This window comes from Hyperolius riggenbachi, chromosome 8 (genome assembly GCF_040937935.1).
Source record: "Hyperolius riggenbachi isolate aHypRig1 chromosome 8, aHypRig1.pri, whole genome shotgun sequence".
In the NCBI taxonomy this organism is placed as follows: domain Eukaryota; kingdom Metazoa; phylum Chordata; class Amphibia; order Anura; family Hyperoliidae; genus Hyperolius; species Hyperolius riggenbachi.
Genome location: NC_090653.1, coordinates 159332521 through 159354972, shown reverse-complemented (window position 1 = coordinate 159354972; position 22452 = coordinate 159332521). Strand labels below are relative to the sequence as shown.

The 22452-nt window shown below is 41.9% G+C and overlaps 1 protein-coding gene across 4 annotated transcripts in view; it reads left to right on the top strand.

The window, feature by feature from the left end:
* The window catches only part of IL2RG (interleukin 2 receptor subunit gamma), a 92002-nt gene that overhangs the window by 9548 nt on the left and 60002 nt on the right, over positions 1-22452 (top strand). The window contains exons 1-2 of one of the 4 annotated variants that reach the window (XM_068247614.1): positions 3947-4011; positions 15452-15539. In XM_068247614.1, coding sequence (XP_068103715.1) covers positions 15466-15539 — 74 coding nt within the window. In that variant the 5' untranslated portion in view covers positions 3947-4011; positions 15452-15465. Of the gene's footprint in view, positions 1-3946; positions 4012-4307; positions 4356-8175; positions 8248-15451; positions 15540-22452 lie in introns of those variants that run through there. The other 3 variants (XM_068247612.1, XM_068247613.1, XM_068247611.1) reach the window with 3 other exon arrangements.

Sequence of the window (22452 nt, the reverse complement as noted above, 5' to 3'; positions counted from 1 at the left end):
ACCACCTCCAGTATAGGTAGCCCCCTCCAGTTTAGATAGCCAGGCGGCCCCCCTCCAGTATAGGAAGCCCCTTTTCAGCCCCCTCCAGTTTAGGTAGCCAGGGGACCCCCCTCCAGTATAGGGAGCCTCCTTTCTGCCCCCTTCAATTTAAGTAGCCAGGTGACCCCCTCAAGTATAGGGAGCGTGCTTTCTGCCCCCTCCAGTTCCCCAGTATAGGGAGCTCCCTAATGCCCCCTTCAATTTAGTTAGCCAGGTGACCCCCGCCTCTCCAGTATAGGGAGCCCCCTTCCTGCATCACTCACCCCACGATCTGAGCAGTGACACTGCTCACCTGCTCACGCTCTGCCACGGCTCTCGCCCTCTGCCCGGCGTCAGACCTCACATCAGCGCGCTGGTAAGAGGAAACCAGTGCTCCATACTCACAGTGATGACAAGAGGGTAAAAAGTGCTGTACACAGCGCAGCGCCGAATATTTCAAATACAGGAAGTGCGCGTCAATGTAACTTCCTGTATACGGCGATGCGCTGTGCAATGGCATCTCTTGCTCTCTCGTCATCACTGTGAGCATGGAGCACTGCCTGGCCAGCGTGATGTGAGTTCTGATGCTTGGCATCGGGCGAGGGGGGGTCACAACACAGGGATGGCAGGTGGGCAGCAGATGGATTTTCTGCAAACGGGCAGGCAGCAGACGGACTTTCATCGGGCAGGCGGCAGACGGACTTCCGGTGGGCGGGAGGCAGATGGACAGGGGCAGAAAACAGCGCAGCAAAAACTTTGCAGTAGGATACCACGGCAACATCGCCCCAGCATTCCTGGCGCCCTAGGAACTGGCCTAGGTTGGCCTGCCCACAAATCCGGCCCTGATAAAGAAATTAGGCTAGCAAAGATCGAAGCTGAAAATCAAATCGCTAGGGATATCAAATCTAACCCAAAAAAGTTTTACAAGTACATCAACTCTAAAAAAAGAAAGGTTGACTGTATAGGACTCCTAAAGGATGAGGGTGGGAACTCAATGGTGGATGACCAAGGTAAGGCAAAGTTATTAAATGCTTTCTTTGCTTCTGTCTTCACAAAGGAAACAGCACTTTTGCAAATTACAGAGGCAGAAGAGTCTCAATCTTCTAACTGTAATATTAAATACTTAACGCAGGAAGAAGTGAAGGCAAGACTAAATAAATTAAAAATAGACAAGGCACCTGGCCCGGATGGCATGCATCCTCGGGTCCTAAGGGAATTAAGTTCAGTTCTTTTGTGACTCTCTCGTTCAACTGGCAGAGTCCCAGTGGATTGGAGTACAGCCCACGTTTTCCCATTATTTAAGAAGGGCAAAAAATCAGATCCAGGAAATTATAGACCTGTAAGCTTAACATCAGTTGTATGCAAACTATTTGAGGGGTTACTAAGAGATACTATACATGACTTCATAGTAGAAAATAATCTTATTTATCAGCATCAACATGGGTTTACTAAAGACAGGTCTTGTTTGACTAACATGCTCAGCTTTTATGAGGTAGTGAACGCTAATATGGATATTGGGAATGCTGTAGATGTGATATACTTGGACTTTGCAAAGGCCTTCGACACTGTTCCCCACAAAAGTCTGGTGCAAAGGTTGAGGATGCAAGGACTGGGGAAGAGTCTGTGTGCATGGATAGGGAACTGGCTAATGGACAGAAAACAAAGAGTTGTGGTCAATGGATCGTACTCAAAATGGGAGACTGTTAGCAGTGGGGTCCCACAGGGGTCTGTACTGGGTCCAGTGCTCTTCAATGTATTTATTAATGACCTAGTAGATGCAGTAGTGGACAATGTTGCTATTTTTGCAGATGATACAAAATTGTGCAGAATCATCAACTCTCAGGAAGATAGTGTCATATTGCAGCAGGATCTGGATAGGATGGCTATATGGGCACATACATGGCAGATGAAATTCAATGTTGAAAAATGTAAAGTCATGCATTTTGGTCGTACCAATGGTCTAGCACCATACAAAATAAATGGGATACAGTTGGGGACATCAAATTTGGAGAAGGACTTAGGAGTACTCATCGAAAACAAGTTAAATAATCATACTCAATGCCAAGCCGTTGCAGCTAAAGCTAACACAATTTTGGGATGCATTAAAAGGAAAATAAAAACTTGAGATGCTAGCATAATATTGCCCCTGTTTAACTCTCTAGTAAGGCCACATCTGGAATATGGAATTCAGTTCTGGGCACCACATTACAAAAAAAAGATATTGCAGTTTTAGAGCAGGTGCAGACGAGCAACAAAATTGATACGTGGGATGGACGGTCTCACTTACCAAGAAAGGTTAGATAAACTGGGTTTATTTAGTGTAGAGAAAAGACGCCTTCGAAGAGATCTAATTAACATGTATAAATACATCAGAGGGCAATATAATAGCTTGGCGGGTGAGCTTTTTGTCCCTAGGCCTTCTCAAAGGACTAGAGGACATGATCTGCGCATGGAGGAAAAACGTTTTAGCCATTTATTTAAGAAAGAGTTCTTTACAGTAAGAGTGATTAAGATGTGGAATGCATTGCCACAGGAAGTCGTTATGGCAAACTCTATACCTGCATTTAAAGGGGGCTTAGATGCTTTCCTTGCGTTGAAAGACATCCATGGCTACAATTACTAGGTAATGCCTAATGATGTTGATCCAGGGATTATATCTGATTGCCATCTGGAGTCGGGAAGGAAATTTTCCCTTTTGGGGCTAATTGGACCATGCCTTGTAAGGGTTTTTTCGCCTTCCTCTGGATCAACAGGGATATGTGAGGGAGCAGGCTGGAGTTGGACTTTGTACTAGTTGAACTCGATGGACGTATGTCTTTTTTCAACCAAAATAACTATGTAACTATGTAACTATATACTGGGGGAAACTATGCTAGCTACCTATACTGGGGCAAGTATACTGGCTACCTATACAGGGTGCAACAATATTGGCTACCTATACTGGGGGCAACTATACTAGCTTCCTATACAGGGGGCACCTATACCTGGCTGGCTACCTACCTATACTGAAAATGTTTGGGTGCTGTGTGATCATTCCAAATCGGGGGAGGGGGCATCCTCACTTTTTTGCCTCAGACAGCAAAAAGTCCAGAACCGGCCCTGAGCAAGACAGTCAAAAACATTTTCACAGGTACATTAGAGTCAAAACACAGTGTACATGGAATTATAATGTACCCGTGAACTTAAACTCTTAGAGGGGGAAGACCAAGTAGGCTTCCCATACCAGCCACAACAGAAATGTACAAGCAGATACGGGATGAATGTGACTCAAGAGCACCATCTGAAGGCACCTGTGCATAAGACAGCAGTAATCAACATGACATCAATACAGTAATAAGTGTTAAGAAGGCTGTTAGATCGTAGGAAGTTCCTTTCTAACAAAAAGCAAGACCAGTCACACTCCTTGCACAGGTTTTATCCAACCATAGATGCCAAACCTTGTGGAAGTAATCAGAGGTATCTGCAATTCGAACATTGTTCACATTGCATTATGTAATTAACTTTATCTATTACTTGCCTATAATGCAAGTCGGGTTGTAACCACATAGAAAGACATGATTTAAAGGTAAAATGCATTTCCCCCACAACCTGTTTACAAACTCCAACTAAACATTTGTTTTAAGACATAGAAATGAAAAGTATGTAGAATCCCTAGTATGATGAATTATTTTTGACCTAGCACTATCAAAAGAGGAATGGGATTGCTTAGAGATGCAGTAGAGTAGAATTGTTTTTGTGCTTTCTGGGGATAAGAACATTTTGTCCTACATCAATTAGTTAAATGAAAAAAGCCTAGAAACAACATAGCAACCTATTTTTGGAGCTGTAGCATCCACTGATTGCATCCACTGGTGTACACGTGTCAGAGAAGAGTGCGGCAGGCCTGTTATCCCTTGGATGGAGTGCTTTTAGGGCCTACTTGTTCCTACCACAATGCAATCCTGTCCCAGGCTAGAGGCCAAGAAAGCTCTTACTATAACTGAGTGACATACGGTAAGCTTTTTTTTTTTTTTCTTTACAGAGGTGTTAGTTCAAGATTACCACAGGGTTTCTTCCATTATTCTCAAAATTCACCACTTCAAATACAGGGAATAGGTTACACACTCCTTGGATGCTGGATTCTGTGGCTTAAGAAGCTCTCAGTCTGCAGCATAATTCTTCACCTTTCTCTTATGTTCACACTAAATACTACTATATACACACAACTTGAACTCTTCACCCATGAATGACTCCACAGTTACATGACTGTCACATCACCATGGCAACTGACAATTGCTGCTGTACAAGGACCGTATCCCTGAAGGCATGGAGTATGATAACAGCAGAAAGACGAAGAGGTATAAAAGAACATAAGAGAGGCAGCTATTACAGCCTATCTCTGGATTGTTAATTTAACACAAACCTGTAGTGAAGGGAACATGGTGGCTGCCATCTTTATTCCTCTGCCAAAGTGCAAACAACCTGACTGTTGTGCTGATATGCACCTGGATCGGGAATCTTCACTATTACACTTAAAGGAATATTTCTACATTAAAGGAAACCAGAATATGAAGAGATATAGAAGAATTCATTGCTAAACTCCCTGCTCCCTGCTGATAATGCTACTTACCTGGCTGCTGTGCTCCTACTCCTAAATATGGCTAAATATGAACTATAGTCCTATATTATCTATTCCATGCACTCAAACATTTTTATCTGCCAGGCAAGAGCTTTATAGCTTGTAATTAGCTATTAGTGAAAATTATGCTATAGTTTGCCTAGGTCCAACTGGAAAGAAGCTGTCATTTGCATGCCTTAACATTTACCCCTACAGTGAAAAAGAACAAAGGAATATAGCCTAGTTCTATGCAGGAATTGCACTGTACATACACGTTATCTCGTCATGTCACATGTCAGTTCAGATACAATTTAAAAAGAACCTGAGGTGGAACACAACATAAAAATATATATACTACCTTAAAGTAAACCTTGAAAGGAGGGAAAAGTTTCATACATACCTGGTGCTTTCTCCAGCCCCCTCCATGCAGATCACTATTCGCAGCCATCCAAAGCCTCCTGGATCCTCTGATAGGAACCCTCTGTTCTCCTCGGCCATTCAGGCATACTGCGCATGCACAGCCTGACCACGGGAGCATTCTATGCCTGCACACTACTACTGCACAGGTGCAGAAGGCTCCTAGACATGGGAGCGAGATGGGGGAGCATGCTTGCCCACACTGCACCTGCGCCACCTGGCCCAAACTGGCCCTAGATAACGTGGCTGCTACCGGAGGATCCAGGAGGCTTTGGACGGCTGCGAGGGAGCGATCTGCGTGGAGGGGGCTGGAGGAATAAAACTTTATTTACTCCTATAAAACGTTTCCCTCCTTTTGTGTCAGGTACACTTTAATCGGCTCTACTTTCTTATTAAAATGATGCCCTTTTCTCCGTCTGACAGGCTACCATTCCCTACACCAGGTCTCTGGAAGTCAGCAGCAGAACCTTAGGAGCTACACATAGACCTGACAAAGGGACATTCCTGAGATGCTCAGAGCCTCAGAAGCCAGTACAAGTGGTGGGGAAAGGGGGTTCTTAAAGAGACTCCGTAACAATAATTGCATCCTGTTTTTTATCATCCTACAAGTTCAAAAAGCTATTCTAATGTGTTCTGGCTTACTGCAGCACTTTCTACTATCACAGTCTCTGTAATAAATCAATGTATCTTTCCACTGTCAGACTTGTCAGCCTGTGTCTGGAAGGCTGCCAAGTTTTTCAGTGTTGTGGTTCTGCTATGAACTCTCCCTTCCAGGCCCCTCTATGCACACTGCCTGTGTGTTATTTAGGATTAGAGCAGCTTCTCTCTTATCTTTTACAAGCTGGATAAATCGTCCTCTGAGCTGGCTGGGCTTTCACATACTGAAGAATTACAGACAAGGGCAAAGCTGTTTGCAGGAAGAAACAAGCAGCCTGAAACTTCAGTGCATGAGAACAGGGGGAAAGAAACACACAATTGATCTCTTGAGATTCAAAAGGAAGGCTGTATACAGCCTGCTTGTGTATGGATGTATTTTCTATGTGTGGACATACTGTACATCAACCTACTTCCTGTTTTGGTGGCCATTTTGTTTGTTTATAAACAAACTTTTTAAAACTGTTTTTAACCACTTATAATGCGGCGAGGAGCGGCGAAATTGTGTCAGAGGGTAATAGGAGATGTCCCCTAACGCACTGGTATGTTTACTTTTGTGCGATTTTAACAATACAGATTCTCTTTAAAGCAAATCTGAAGCGAAAATAAACTCATGAGATAGTGAATTGTATGTGTATTACGGATAATAAATATAATGTTAGTAGCAAAGAAAAGAGTCTCATATTTATATTTTCAGTTATATAGCTTTATTTATAACATTGCATCAGACGGTCACAGTTGCAGTTTAGAATCCACACTCTTTTAAGCTTTAAAACAAAGCAGAATTAATGGCCCTTTGACCTTTCCTACAGTAACACCTTATCTCATTATTTTTTCAGAAAACGGGACTGAGTTCAGAGAAGCTCTTTTGTATAGATAACAACTCATTTTTTTTAACTCCTCCTATGCTGGAAAACAGAAAGGGCTAGTATCATATGTAAATGTTTATCTGTTTAGATAGAGGGCAGGGCTCACTCACCCTTTTGTATCTTGCGATTTGTTATACATTTTATTCATCATGTTACATTTGTCTCTGTAATTACAACTATGTATTTTGTACCAAAAGTAATATACTCAAAAAAGGGAACATTGAGCTTATAAATTTAACCTGTAGAGACATTTGTTATACGGAAATTGTATGCTGTCTTCTATCTACCTTGAAGTATTAGCAGTACAACAGTTGTATTGTCCCACTCGTATCTGGAATTGCAGCTTATATTGAGAATTCTATTGATTACAACAACCAAGGACATCTTGGTGGTTTCGCAGGGCCTTCATTTCTTGCTGTGTGGCACGAAATTGGAGCTGCAAGGGCCTCACCTCGTCATCAAGGGTGCAAATCCTGTCTTCAGCCTCTGATACCTGGGTAGTGTCTGCATTTCCTGGCAGAGGACAGAGATGTCTGTCTTCACCTCCTCCAATTTCGTTGTGATGGAAGCCAGGCTTGATTGACATAGGGTGACTGCGTCCAGGATTTGTTTCAGAGATGGCGCACCGGCCTGCTTGTCCGAGGATCCTTCACCATCTCTCCCATGTTGATAATTCTTTAATTTCGCGGCTGCCTCCTTGGCCCTTGCACACTGTTTGCGATTACAATTTTTTTTATATGATCCTATTTTTGATTCTGAATAAAAAACGTAGCAGCATGTAGTACTTTTTTTTTTAATTGCAATCAGAATTTCATGTAGTGTGCAAGAGGCCTCAGGTGGATTTGCAGCTACACAGAATAGCTGAAGGATATAACTGCTTGAGCTCTCTGAACATACGTCTTCACTCCATGCTTGCCAGGCCACGCCCCCGAGGAGAACCATCTTTATTAAATTCACCCAAGCAACAGTTTAGAGGGAAAGTTTAGACTAGGCTGTCGCTTTACTTAAAGAGGAACTATCGCAAAAATCTTAAAATTTTAAACACATACAAAAAAGAACACTATACCTGCATTTAAAGGGGGCTTAGATGCTTTCCTTGCGTTGAAAGACATCCATGGCTACAATTACTAGGTAATGCCTAATGATGTTGATCCAGGGATTTTATCTAATTGCCATCTGGAGTCGGGAAGGGATTTTTCCCTTTTGGGACTAATTGGACCATGCCTTGTAAGGGTTTTTCGCCTTCCTCTGGATCAACAGGGATATGGGAAAGAGCAGGCTGGTGTTGTACTTTGTACTGGTTGAACTCGATGGACGTATGTCTTTTTTCAACCAAAATACCTATGTATCTATGTAAAGAAGTACATTTCTCCCAGAGTAAAATGAGCCATAAATTACTTTTCTCCCATTTTGCTTTCACTTACAGTAAGTAGTAGAAATCTGACATTACCAACAGATTTTGGGCTAGTCCATCTCTCTATAGGGGATTCTCAGTATGGCCTTTATTCTTTATAAAGACATTCCCTGAAAATAATTAATACAAAGATGCTAGCCAGCCTCCCTGCACACTATTTTGGCAGTTGGACGGAGCAACTGCCATTCACTAATTGCTTTTAAAAATAAAGAAAACCCTGAGAACCCCCCCATGGTAATGTCGGTAATGTCGGTAATGTCAGATATCTACTACTTACTGTAAGTGACAGCAACCTAGAAGAAAAGTAATTTATGGCTCATTTTACTCTAGAAGAAATGTGCTTCTTATTCGTATGTCTTTTAAATTTTAAGATTTTCGCGACTGTTCCTCTTTAATGTAAAAGTTAAAAGCGGAGTGATATCTTTCAGGTAACAGGTAGGATTGGTTTGCACAATACCACCCAGATATTGAAAAAATTACACGGTTTGCCAAGGTAGAGGGCTTGCAGAAACAATGGAGTCATCTAGCCCCATGATGGCTGACTTACTTCAGTTGATAGAAAGCCCTGAGTAATAATCTTCTAGCTAGAGGATGGTGTCATCTGCATATTAGCTTAGTTTACTTCAATAAATCCAATTTTTAGGCTATGGATCAGGGATCTCCAGAGATAGGGAGAGAGGTGACAATCCTGACATTTACTCCTGTAAATCATGAAGGGATTTGAGACTGTAGAATTAGTGCAAACTTGGGCCAAAGGCTTAGTGTAAAGAATTTTGACCCATTTTATTAAGTTGTTCTCAAAGCCAAATCTTGCCAATGTAACTCTTCTCTCTGTGTTTAGTGTCCTTTGAGCCTCCTCCATCCAAATTGGTGTCCTCTGAGCTTTCTCCCTCTCAATTAGTGTCCTCTGTGCCCTCTCATTTCCAGTTAGTTTCCTTTGTGTCCCCTCTTGCCCAAGTAATGTCCTCTGTGAACTATCCCTCCTAATTAGTATCCTCTGTGCCCCACAGTAATTTTCCTCAGTACCCACTCTCTCTCTGTCAGTGTCCTCTGTACCTCCTTCCTCCCAATTAATGTAATTTTGTGACAAATCACATGACACAGTGGAGAGTGGCAGTACAGCTGAGGCAGCGGGAGACTGCCCTGCTTCCATGCTAGCCACTGCTATGTTTACATGATGGTGAGCTTAAAACCTTGATTAATTCCATATGATTTAGCATAAAGGATACATTGCAATCCTGTTCAAGAAAATTAATATACTCCTTGCAGTGATTTCAAAGTAAAATTATAATTTTTTATTAGCACAAGCCTGATGATTCCAGTTGTATTGTGACTTTATATAGGGCTGATTTTGCAGCGATTTTCAAACTGACGCAGCGCCCTACGTGGCCTGGATAAACGTATGTATCTACATAAGATTAAAAAGGGCGTGTCTTCAACTAAGGGAATAAAAAAAAAACCTCTACCTCACCATGCCAGTAGTAAACATGATTCCTCCCATGCTGCATAAGGCACTTTTTTATACAACACTGACAGGGTAAGATGAATGTTTTCCTCTCTTTTGCTTATCTCTTCTTCTTTTCCACATAACACAATCTCTTTTCCTTTAAGATGGAGTGTGTGAGCATCTGCTATACCCTATCCAGGCTATAACTTCTACACTGGAAGTTATGGTTGGTGTGCGTGGGCCAGGAGAAAGGGCTCTATACAGTATGGCACAATTTATACCAGAGGAATGCATCTAAACAACTGTGACAAGAACTTTTTATTCCATTTTATTCCATCCAACAATAAGGCTATTTTGTAGAAATCTTCTATAGTCGTGCGATGAAAGATTCTAGATCTAAGAAAACAAATACAATAAGAAAGGCTAGTTGAAATGCCCTACAGAACAACAACAATCTTGTTAAAAAACACGCAGATGAGGCATACAGTACTTGTACTAGATAAGAAAGACTATTTGGCCGAAGCATGCAGGATTTTAGGCCTCGTTTACATTGGGTGCATTCAGAAATGTATTTAAATGCATGATAAAAAACGCATGCGTTGATGCGCATTTCATAACACGTTTCAGTGCATTGCGGTGTGCTTTTTTTAAACAGACCCATGCGTTTACATGCGCCTAGATGTGATTTAACGTGTTTTTGCTTATTTGAAGTAGCAGTTATCAATAAAGATTTGTTTTCATTTAAAAAAAAATTTAAATTAGGGGTAAAAAGCGCATCTCAAAAGCGCATTGCTATGCACTTCTATGCGCTTATAAAACGCACACCATTCACTTGCATGCGATGCACTTCACAGCGCAATGCACAGAAATGCAAGCAATGCTTTTCTCAAATGGACAGAAACTAAGCGTATAGATGTGAACTTGTTACATTAAATTCAATGGAAAAAGCTGTACCTAGCAAAGTGCACAGCACAATGCGCTGTGAAAAGTGTACAGCAACGTCTGTAGTGTGAATGAGGCCTTACAAGATAATATTAATTGAATTTAAAGCGGTATTGTCACCATAAAAATCAAATTTCAACAGCAACTGGTCTGAGTGTATTACAGTGGGTTGCAAAAGTATTCGCCCCCCTTGAAGTTTTCCGCATTTTGTCACATTACTGCCACAAAAATGCATCAATTTTTTTGGGAATTCCACGTGAAAGACCAATACAAAGTGGTGTACATGTGAGAAGTGGATCGAAAATCATACATCATTCCAAACATTTTTTACAAATCAATAACTGCAAAGTGGGGTGTTCGTAATTATTCGGCCCCCTGAGTCAATACTTTGTAGAACCACCTTTTGCTGCAATTACAGCTGCCAGTCTTTTAGGTTATGTCTCTACCAGCTTTGCACATCTAGAGACTGAAATCCTTGCCCATTCTTCTTTGCAAAACAGCTCCAGCTCAGTCAGATTAGATGGACAGCGTTTGTGAACAGCAGTTTTCAGATCTTGCCACAGATTCTCAATTGGATTTAGATCTGGACTTTGACTGGGCCATTCTAACACATAGATTTGTTTTGTTTTAAACTATTCAATTGTTGCCCTGGCTTTATGTTTAGGGTCATTGTCCTGCTGGAAGATGAACATCCGACCCAGTCTCAAGTCTTTTGCAGTCTCCAAGAGGTTTTCTTCCAAGTTTGCCCTGTATTTGGCTCCATCCATCTTCCCATCAACTCTGACCAGCTTCCCTGTCCCTGCTGAAGAGATGCACCCCCAGAGCATGATGCTGCCACCACCATATTTGACAGTGGGGATGGTGTGTTCAGAGTGATGTGCAGTGTTAGTTTTCTGCCACACATAGCGTTTTGCATTTTGGCCAAAAAGTTCCATTTTGGTCTCATCTGACCAGAGCACCTTCTTCCACATGGTTGCTGTGTCCCATACATGGCTTGTGGCACACTGCAAACAGGACTTCTTATGCTTTCTGTTAACAATGCCTTTCTTCTTGCCACTCTTCCATAAAGGCCAACTTTGTACAGTGCATGACTAATAGTTGTCCTATGGACAGAGTCTCCCACCTGAGCTGTAGATCTCTGCATCTCGTCCAGAGTCACCATGGGCCTCTTGACTGCATTTCTGATCAGCACTCTCCTTGTTCGGCCTGTCAGTTTAGGTGGATGGCCATGTCTTGGTAGGTGTACAGTTGTGCCATACTCCTTCCATTTCTGAATGATCGCTTGAACAGTGCTCCATGGGATGTTCAAGGCTTTGGAAATCTTTATGTAGTCTAAACCTGCTTTAAATTTCTCAATAACTTGATCCCTGACCTGTCTTGTGTGTTCTTTGGACTTCACGGTGTTGTTGCTCCCAATATTCTCTTAGACAACCTCTGAGCCCCTCACAGAGCAGCTGTATTTGTACTGACATTAGATTACACACAGGTGCATTCTATTTAGTCATTAGCACTCATCAGGCAATGTCTATAGGCAACTGACTGCACTCAGATCAAAGGGGGCCGAATAATTATGCACACACCACTTTGCAGTTATTTATTTGTAAAAAAAAATGTTTGGAATCATGTATGATTTTCGTTCCACTTCTCACGTGTACACTACTTTGTGTTGGTCTTTTATGTGGAATTCCAATAAAATTGATTCATATTTGTGGCAGTAATATGACAAAATGTGGAAAACGTCAAGGGGGCCGAATACTTTTGCAACCCACTGTAAGTGATAAAGATGCTAATTCTGCATTAAAAACTTACAAAACTTTTTTTGCTGTTATGGTTTGGAGTTATCACATACTTTAGGAGCACTGGCCCTAGTGCCAAACAGTGCCAAATAGTTGAATGCTGGGAGTTATTTTTATCTATAATATATATCTCCTCTTCCATTTATTTCCCTGCCTAGCTGCTTATCAGAAACACCCTCTGATCACTTGTGTTTACAAGCAAGGCTGAGGTGACTCGGCGATTGGATGTGTAAATAAAAAAAGATTGTGCAGTTTCTAGTATACACCTCAGTGGGAGTGTCTCTGGGAGGAGGGCAGCTAATGAATACACAATGAGCAAGAGAAGGGAGGGGGGAAAACGAGTCAGGGAGGATATGATGCCAGCATTAGCTTGGCAAGATGGCCACTGCCTAGAATAGGATTTTCTTGTAATGATCGCTGCTGCAGCAGCTATTGCTGGAAGTAGTGCTGCAGCTCAGGCAGTTCTGATCTATTTCCATGCAAGTTGCATAGCTTTGTCTGTCTTTCCCTGCTGTCAGCTTGTGACTGATTATCATTCACCTGTGTGGGAATCTGCATGTCTGCTCCCATTGGATGACCTCAGTATAAAGATCTGCTTCCTGCAGGGTTTCCTTGGGTTTTCATAGCTTCAGCCTAAGCCTGTCTTGCTGTCGCTTTAGCCCCCGATCGTGTTTCTTGTTATAAAGATACTTTGCTGGTCTTTGCATCATATATTGGTTCATTGCCAATATATATGCATACCAGCACGTTTATTATTTTCCTTGTATTTGTGTTACGTTAATACATCAGTGTCGCTGATGTATACGTACACGAACTGTTTATATCCTGTGTGCAGTTAGTCAGCTTTCCAGCACGTTTTGGTAGGTTGCGCGTACCGTGACCACCCGTGCTGAGGTAGTTACCCTGCTCCTGGTTCTGTTTGTGGATTGCGTTCATCTCTGCGAAGAGATAACGAATCCTTCTGAATCCTGTTCTGTTACCGTTTGTGGATTGCGTTCATCTCTGCGAAGAGATAACGAATCCTTCTGAATCCTGTTCTGTTACCGTTTGTGGATTGCGTTCATCTCTGCGAAGAGATAGCGAATCCTTCTGAGTCCTGTTCCCTGTGTTACTCCATTCCTAGTCAGCGTTCCTGCTTATGTCATATATCGGTTCATTGCCGATATATACATATGTTAGTCAGACGTAACAAATAGTTTCATTGATAGCTGTAATTGTAATACGCTAGGAAAACATACTTATTGTATATTTATCTGTGTTACGTTCTTCTATCTCAATCCTGCTATTTTCTGACTATCCTGTCCTGTCTTTGTGAGGCACGCCATCGCCGCATCGCATTGGCTGCCTCATTCCAGTCTGTCTGGTTTTGGACGCTTGCTGTCGCTAAGTAGCCGCTAGCTAGCAAGCGTTCATTCTGACTACCTGTCCTGATCTCCTCAGTTCTGGTTTATGCGCTCAGCGCTACTTTGCGCTGAGACGTTATAACGAAAGCATTGTTTGTGGCTGTCAGATCTGCACTGGCTCTGTGCGCCACAATCTCCTATTGGAGTCAGTCCTCCCCTCCACTATACTAGGGATAGCCTGTTTCCTGGTGCTAGTGTGTGTACCTCCTCCACGCCAGCTCATGCGTTGCATGCTGACTGTGGAGAATACACCACCAAGCCTTACATTTCTGCTTTTCCTTTATAAAATTCACAGAAATCATTACGTGGATAGCACAATACATCTGTTATGTAAGTAGAAGTAGTATATATCTACTTATATATGTGTTTTTTATTTCTAGGTTAGCATGGGTGTCGCTTGTTCTTTAAAGTACAGATGAGAAACCTTATTACAGCTGCACATGAGGATCACTAAACAAGAAGATGACTCGATTATCATTCCAAATCTTTCAATAGAACACCTTTGTTTTTTCCATTGATCCATGATTCCACCAGGAAATTCCATTCTAGCAGTCATTTATGTCAAATGCACCTAAATTCATTGACACACATTTACAAAAACTAGTCCATCTTACCATCATATTTAAAAAGATCTGACACACCTATTGACCACACCTTAAGGGATATTCTTTGAAGGGAGGGTTATAGATGGGAACTTTTAATATAGCCCTGCTTTACTCTAACACCATTTATGGAAATACTTTAGAAGCAGTTATTTTTTTTTAGAATAATACAGAGAGATTTCAGACAGAAAAAACACCCCCAAACTTTTATCTCACTGAATTAATGTGGTTACATAATATTTTTTGCTTTTAATGAAGATCTTTATTTACAAATGTGGGGCACAGCGATGGACTCAAGCTGCAGGGTCCGACAGAGAAAGGGTGGTCACATACCCTTCTTCAAACGATACTGCTTATGGCTATTTGTTGATACATGGATTATGGATTTACACTGCAACCCAGTGCCTGCTAGCCCTATAGTTGAACCTCTAGGAACAGCTGTTTCATTAGTTTGATTTATTCTGGGTGGTTAAAAGGCCATATTAATAATTCCATTTTTTGTTTAACATATAATTTGGCTGAGTCTTGATTTTTAGCTTTGCTTGTCTCTAACTCTTAAGCCCCTATGCAATTAACTTTTTCTATTGAGTTTTCTCCTAGGTGATATTTTCACAACTTGTCAACAAATGCCCTTTAACCATTTCCGGACCAGCAGTCTCTGCCCCCTTAAGGACCAGAGACTGTTGGTACAGCGAAGTGGCGTAAAACGGCGCTTACCGCTGAATCTTCGCGCAGTCCCGCCGGTCACCCTGCTCACTCCCCGACGCAGGCACCTCTCTCTGCCGTCGCTATGACAGCAGAGCGATGTGTGCCGGTCAGGAGCCGCTTTCATTGGCTCCTGACCCTGTCAATCAATGTAAGTCAATGGGATTGGCTTACAGTAATGACAGGATCAGGAGCCAATGAAAACGGCACCTGACCGGCACACAGAACTCTGCCGTCATATGGACGGCAGAGCGAGTGATCTGCGATGGAGAGAAAGTGGCGGGAGCGGCGAAACCGTGCGGCGACGGGTTTTGAAAGTTATGTTCTGTCAGATCCGCACTGCCACATACAGGATGTAACTTTCAACTGCGTCGGTCCTGTAGTGGTTAAACAACCAGCAAGCAAGAAAATACTCAAAATAATTTTGATAGTACATTCTCACCTACTTTTTGGTACTTTTCCAATTACAAAGTGCTAAAAAGAGAAACAGAAAATTAAAAATTATCCCCTCAGGAGAAAAAGTGAATTGCATATGGGCCAAGTTTTTTGTATTATAAATCTCACTATATGTTTATTATGTTATACAGATATACAATGTATCATGGATAATCGCTATGTAATGACTTGTACCTGGAATCAACAGCACAACCCAAATGAATATACATTGTTTTATCAGTAAGTATTTAAATCTTCTGTACTTATTTACTATATTTTTTACAAAAGAACCAAAACAAGAAGATACAGCATATGAGACTCAAAATGCTTTCTCAAACACTCGCCTTAGCCATCCTCCACCATTTTTCCCGGAAAGAATCCTTCAAATTATTTGCATAAATCCAAGTCAACCATCAGATGCAGTTGTTTCATGCGGGGGGGGAGGTGTTATACAGGCTTCCCTTTTAACCTCTTCAGGACCACAGGCTTTACCCCCACTAAAGACCAGGCCATTTTTCACAAAAATGGCCACTGCAGCTTTAAGGGCTCGCTGCAGGGCCGCACAGCTCAGCACACAAGTGATTCCCCCCTTTCTCCCCAACAAGAGAGCTCTCTGTTGGTGGGGTATGATCACACCCCAGGTGTTTTTTTTTTTTTTAATAAATATTTATGACTTTATTTTTGTAATATTTTCTACAATTTTTTTTTCCTTCCCCCCTCCGCCCCGGGAGCCAATCAGCGCAATCGGCTGGGATAGGCTTCAGCCTATCATAGCAGATCATTTTTGTCCCTCTGGAGGGGACAGCCAAGTGACATGGCTGTCCCCTTTACAGCGCTGCCTTAGATGCAGGGCTGTATGTACTAAATAGACACCGGTTTTGCCGTCTAACAGTCTCTTAGCGGCTGTCGCCACTGGGAGACTGAGCGGAGATGCGTGCGCAGTCTACTGCAAAAGCTAGCCGCAGGACTTTATGCCGATCAACGTTAGGTGGTCCTGGGGCTGCCAACGCGGTCAAGCCCATCGGCGTGACGTGGTCCTGAACAGGTTAACAAGGCACACAGAGATAGAGGTTACACTACCTAATTATGATTGGGGCACACTGCTATGCTTGGGAACAACATGCTTAACTACAGTGCTGTTCATAATTATTCATACCCCTGGTAAATTTTGACTTAAAGTTACTTTTATTCAACCAGCAAGTAATTTTTTGATGGGAAATGACATAGGTGTCTCCCAAAAGATAATAAGATGATGTACAAGAGGCATTATTGTCTCTAGATTGTAAGCCTTCTGCAGGGTCCTCCTCCTTGTGCATCCTACCTGTTCAAGCAACTCCATTACCGTTCACCCATCCTATGGATCTGAGTGAACTCTTGAGTGAACTCAACTTGCCTAATCTCCACGCTCCCAACCAATGACTGACTAAGTACTGTTGTACTCATACTGTGCTGCGTGACCTGGTTTGCATGTATTCCTGTATTGTCTTATTGCTTTATGTCACCCTAAAAATTATCTGTAACCTTAACTAATGTCCAGCGTTGCGTAATATGTTGGCGCTTTATAAATACAATATATATATATATATATATATATATATATATATATATAGTGGGATGCGAAAGTTTGGGCAACCTTGTTAATCGTCATGATTTTCCTGTATAAATCGTTGGTTGTTATGATAAAAAATGTCAGTTGACTATATCATATAGGAGACACGCACCGTGATATTTGAGAAGTGAAATGACGTTTAAAGTGCACAATAATTGTTTAAATAAAATTAGGCAGGTACATAAATGTGGGCACTGTTGTCATTTTATTGATTTGAAAACCTTTAGAACTAATTATTGGAACTCAAATTGGCTTGGTAAATTCAGTGACCCCTGACTTAATTACACATGTGAATCCAGTTATGAGAAAGAGTATTTAAGGGGGTCAATTGTAACTTTTCCTCCTCTTTTAATTTTCTATGAAGAGTAGCAACATGGTGGTCTCAAAACAACTCTCAATTGACCTGAAGACAAAGACTGTTCACCATCATGGTTTAGGGGAAGGATACAGAAAGCTGTTTCAGAAATTCCAGCTGTCTGTTTCCACAGTTAGGAACATATTGAGGAAATGGAAGACCAAAGACTCACTTCAAGTTATGGTTTGAAGTGGCAGACCAAGAAAAATCTCGGATAGACAGAGGTGACAAATGGTGATAATAGAGTCAAACCACAGACCAGCACCAAAGATCTACAACATCATCTTGGTGCAGATGGAGTCACTGTGCATCGTTCAACTATTCGGCACACTTTACACAAGGAGATGTGGTATGCGAGAGTGATGCAGAGGAAGCCTTTTCTCCGCCCACAGCACAAACAGAACCGCTTGAGGTTTGCTGAAGCACATTTGGACAAGCCAGCTTCATTTTGAAATAAGGTGCTGTGGACTAATGAAACTAAAATTGAGTTATTTGGGCATAACAAGGGGCGTTATGCATGGAGGAAAAAGAACACAGCATTCCAAGAAAAACACATGCTACCTACAGTAAAACATGGTGGTGGTTGCATCATGCTGTGGGGCTGTGTGGCCAGTGCAGGGACTGGGAATCGTGTTAAAGTTGAGGGACGCATGGATTCCACTCAGTATCAGCAGATTCTGGAGACCAATGTCCAGGAATCAGTGACAAAGCTGAAGCTGCGCTGGGGCTGGATCTTTCAATAGGGCAACGAACCCTAAACACTGCTCAAAGTCCACTAAGGCATTTATGCAGAGGAACAAGTACAATGTTCTGGAATGGCCATCTCAGTCCCCAGACCTGAATAGAATTGAAAATCTGTGGTGTGAGTTAAAGAGAGTTGTCCATGCTCGGAAGCCATCTAACCTGAGTTAACTAGAGATGTTTTGTAAAGTCTAACCTGAGTTAACTAGAGATGTTTTGTAAAGAGGAATGGTCTAAAATACCTTCAACCAGAATCCAGACTCTCATTGGAACCTACATGAAGCGTTTAGAGGCTGTAATTTCTACAAAAGGAGGATCTACTAAATATTAATTCCATTTCTCTTTTGTGGTGCCCAAATTTATGTACCTGCCTAAGTTTGTTTAAACAATTATTGCACACTTTCTGTAAATCCAATAAACTTAATTTCACTTTTCAAATATCACTGCGTGTGTCTCCAGTATGATATATTTAACTGACATTTTTTATCGTAACAACCAACAATTTATACAGGAAGATTAACAAGGTTGCCCAAACGTTTGCATCCCACTGTGTGTGTGTGTGTGTGTGTGTGTGTGTGTGTATATATATAAATATATATATATATATACATACATATATACACACATATATATATGTATATATATATATATATATATATATATATATATATATATATATATAGTGGAGGAAATAATTATTTGACCCCTCACTGATTTTGTAAGTTTGTCCAATGACAAAGAAATGAAAAGTCTCAGAACAGTATCATTTCAATGGTAGGTTTATTTTAACAGTGGCAGATAGCACATCAAAAGGAAAATCAAAAAAATAACCTTAAATAAAAGATAGCAACTGATTTGCATTTCGTTGAGTGAAATAAGTTTTTGAACCCCTACCAACCATTAAGAGTTCTGGCTCCCACAGAGTGGTTAGACACTTCTACTCAATTAGTCACCCTCAATAAGGACACCTGTCTTAACTAGTCACCTGTATAAAAGACACCTGTCCACAGAATCAATCAATCAAGCAGACACCAAACTCTCCAACATGGGAAAGACCAAAGAGCTGTCCAAGGATGTCAGAGACAAAATTGTAGACCTGCACAAGGCTGGAATGGGCTACAAAACCATTAGCAAGAAGCTGGGAGAGAAGGTGACAACTGTTGGTGCGATTGTTCGAAAATGGAAGGAGCACAAAATGACCATCAATGACCATCAATCGACCTCGCTCTGGGGCTCCACGCAAGATCTCACCTCGTGGGGTGTCAATGGTTCTGAGAAAGGTGAAAAAGCATCCTAGAACTACACGGGATGAGTTAGTGAATGACCTCAAATTAGCAGGGACCACAGTCACCAAGAAAACCATTCGAAACACATTACACCGCAATGGATTAAAATCCTGCAGGGCTCGCAAGGTCCCCCTGCTCAAGAAGGCACATGTGCAGGCCCGTCTGAAGTTTGCCAATGAACACCTGAATGATTCTGTGAGTGACTGGGAGAAGGTGCTGTGGTCTGATGAGACCAAAATAGAGCTCTTTGGCATTACCTCAACTCGCTGTGTTTGGAGGAAGAAAAATTCTGCCTATGACCCCCAAAACACCGTCCCCACCGTCAAGCATGGGGGTGGAAACATTTTGCTTTGGGGGTGTTTTTCTGCTAAGGGCACAGGACAACTTAATCGCATTAACGGGAAAATGGACGGAGCCATGTATCGTGAAATCTTGAACGACAACCTCCTTCCCTCTGCCAGGAAACTGAAAATGGGTCGTGGATGGGTGTTCCAGCACGACAATGACCCAAAACATACAGCAAAGGCAACAAAGGAGTGGCTCAAGAAGAAGCACATTAAGGTCATGGAGTGGCCTAGTCAGTCTCCGAGCCTTAATCCAATAGAAAACCTATGGAGGGAGCTCAAGCTCAGAGTTGCACAGAGACAGCCTCAAAACCTTAGGGATTTAGAGATGATCTGCAAAGGGGAGTGGAACAACATTCCTCCTAAAATGTGTGCAAACTTGGTCATCAATTACAAGAAACGTTTGACCTCTGTGCTTGCAAACAAGGGTTTTTCCACTAAGTATTAAGTCTTTTATTGTTAGAGGGCTCAAAAACTTATTTCACTCAATGAAATGCAAATCAGTTGCTATCTTTTATTTAAGGTTATTTTTTTGATTTTCCTTTTGATGTGCTATCTGCCACTGTTAAAATAAACCTACCATTGAAATGATACTGTTCTGAGACTTTTCATTTCTTTGTCATTGGACAAAATCAGTGAGGGATCAAATAATTATTTCCTCCACTGTATATATATATATACATATATATACATATAGATAGATAGACAGACACACACACACACACACACACACACACACACACACACACACACACACACACACACACACACACACACACACACACACACACACACACACACCACACACACACATATACAGTGCTGACCATAATTATTCATACCCCTGGCAAATTTTTACTTAAGGCGGATCCGGGATGAAAAACTAACTCTGAGGGCTGGTGCACACCGAGCGGGTTTTTTGGCGTTTTTGCAGCCGCTTGCGGCTGCGGATACGCTTGGTCAATGTATCTCAATGGGGTGGTTCACACCAGAGCGGGAGGCGTTTTGCTGAAACGCATACTCCCGGGGTGAGGCATTTTTTGGATTGTGGAGGCGTTTCTGCCTCCAATGTAAAGTATAGGAAAAACGCAAACCGCTCTGAAAAATGGCAGTTCAGAGCGGTTTTGCAGGTGTTTTTGTTACAGAAGCTGTTCAGTAACAGCTTTACTGTAACAATATATGAAATCTACTACACCAAAAACGCTTCCCAAAATGGCAAAATGCTAGGGGAGACGCTACAGAAAAATAAGAAAAAGCGTTTCAAAATCTGCTAGCATTTTGCGGATCAGCTAGTGGGTTTTGGTGTGCACCAGGCCTCACAAGTAACTTGTCTATATATCTTATCTAAAGTTTAGATAGTTTACACAGCAAATCTAGCTGCACACAGCTTCAACAGTTTATGATTATTTATTCCTGTGATACAATGAGAGCGGCCATGTTCTGTTTGTCACATTACACACAGGAAATCTGATAGAATCTCCAGCCCTTAGCCTGTGACATACTCACTCCCTTTCCCCCTCCCTCCTCCCCTCTGCCTCTGAAATCTCTGGCTAGTAACCTCCTCCTCCTCCTGCCCAGACTAAGTTCCCATAAGCCCTTGCTACAGTGCCAAGGCTCTCTGGAGAAGCTGTGGGCAAGGCTCGTTTAGTTTATAGTGAAGTAGAGTATTAAAACAACAACAAAAAAAGAATTTTGCTTGAGGAATGCCCTATAAACTATATGAAAGGAACACAATTCAATGAGTAAAAGCTTAACTTGGATCCACTTTAAAGCGGTTTTAAACTCTGACAAAATATTCAATAAAAATGTTTTCCTACTTTTTATAACCCATACAATTATATTTGCTTTTGTGCACAAGTATTATTATTCATTTAGAAATTGTAAGTTCCCAAAGTTCAGTTTATTTACTTTGAAAACTGCCTTTATTTTATATATAACTTGTTTTATTCATCTTGTATTGAAGGCAGAAATGCTTTCGGAGTGTCTGTCTGTGTTCAGGAGAGTCTGCATAGTCAGAGAATGTGTCACATTCCTCACTTGATACAATTAAGTAAACACAAGATAACATTATCTCCAGTTCGGATGCATCCAGCTTTCTCTGCACTGAGCTTGTAACTTCTGTGTTTAACTAGTGAAAAAAAAATGGTGGTACTATATAATATGCTGTAAATAAAATTTTAGAGCAAAGAAGAAATGCATGGTTTCATTACGCTTTAACTGCTTGCCGACCGCGTCACACCAATGGGCGTGGACGTGGTGGCAGCCCCAGGACTGCCTAACGCCGATCGGCATGAAGTCCTGGGACTTCAGTTTGCAGGAGATTGCGTGCAGGCTGCCGCAGCGATCGCCGCTCGGAGACTGTTAGATGGCGAAACCGCGGTCTAATTACCGTGTACAGAGCTGCGATCTACAGCAGCGCTGTACTGGGGACAGCTGTGTGAAACAGTTGTCCCCTCCTATTTCTCGGCGGTGATCGGCTGCCATAGGCTGAAGCCTATGACAGCCGATCACACTGATTGGCTGGCTTTGGAAGGGAAGGAGGGAGGGAGGGACGGGTAGATAAATAATAAAAAAAGTAGTAATGTAGTGGAGGTGAACAGGACCCAACTATTAGGCTTCTTGGAGTGCTGCTAAGCCCAGAAACAACACTTCATCACAATATCAATGGTAGAGAGCAGCAGGCCGGGCACATCCAAATAAAACATCACCATTTATTGAAAAAACTTCTTAAAAGCAGTTACTATACCATACATACAGCATTCGTGGCATGAAAGAGGTAGCACAATGCATGGGGGGAATCAGACCCCACCAACAGAGA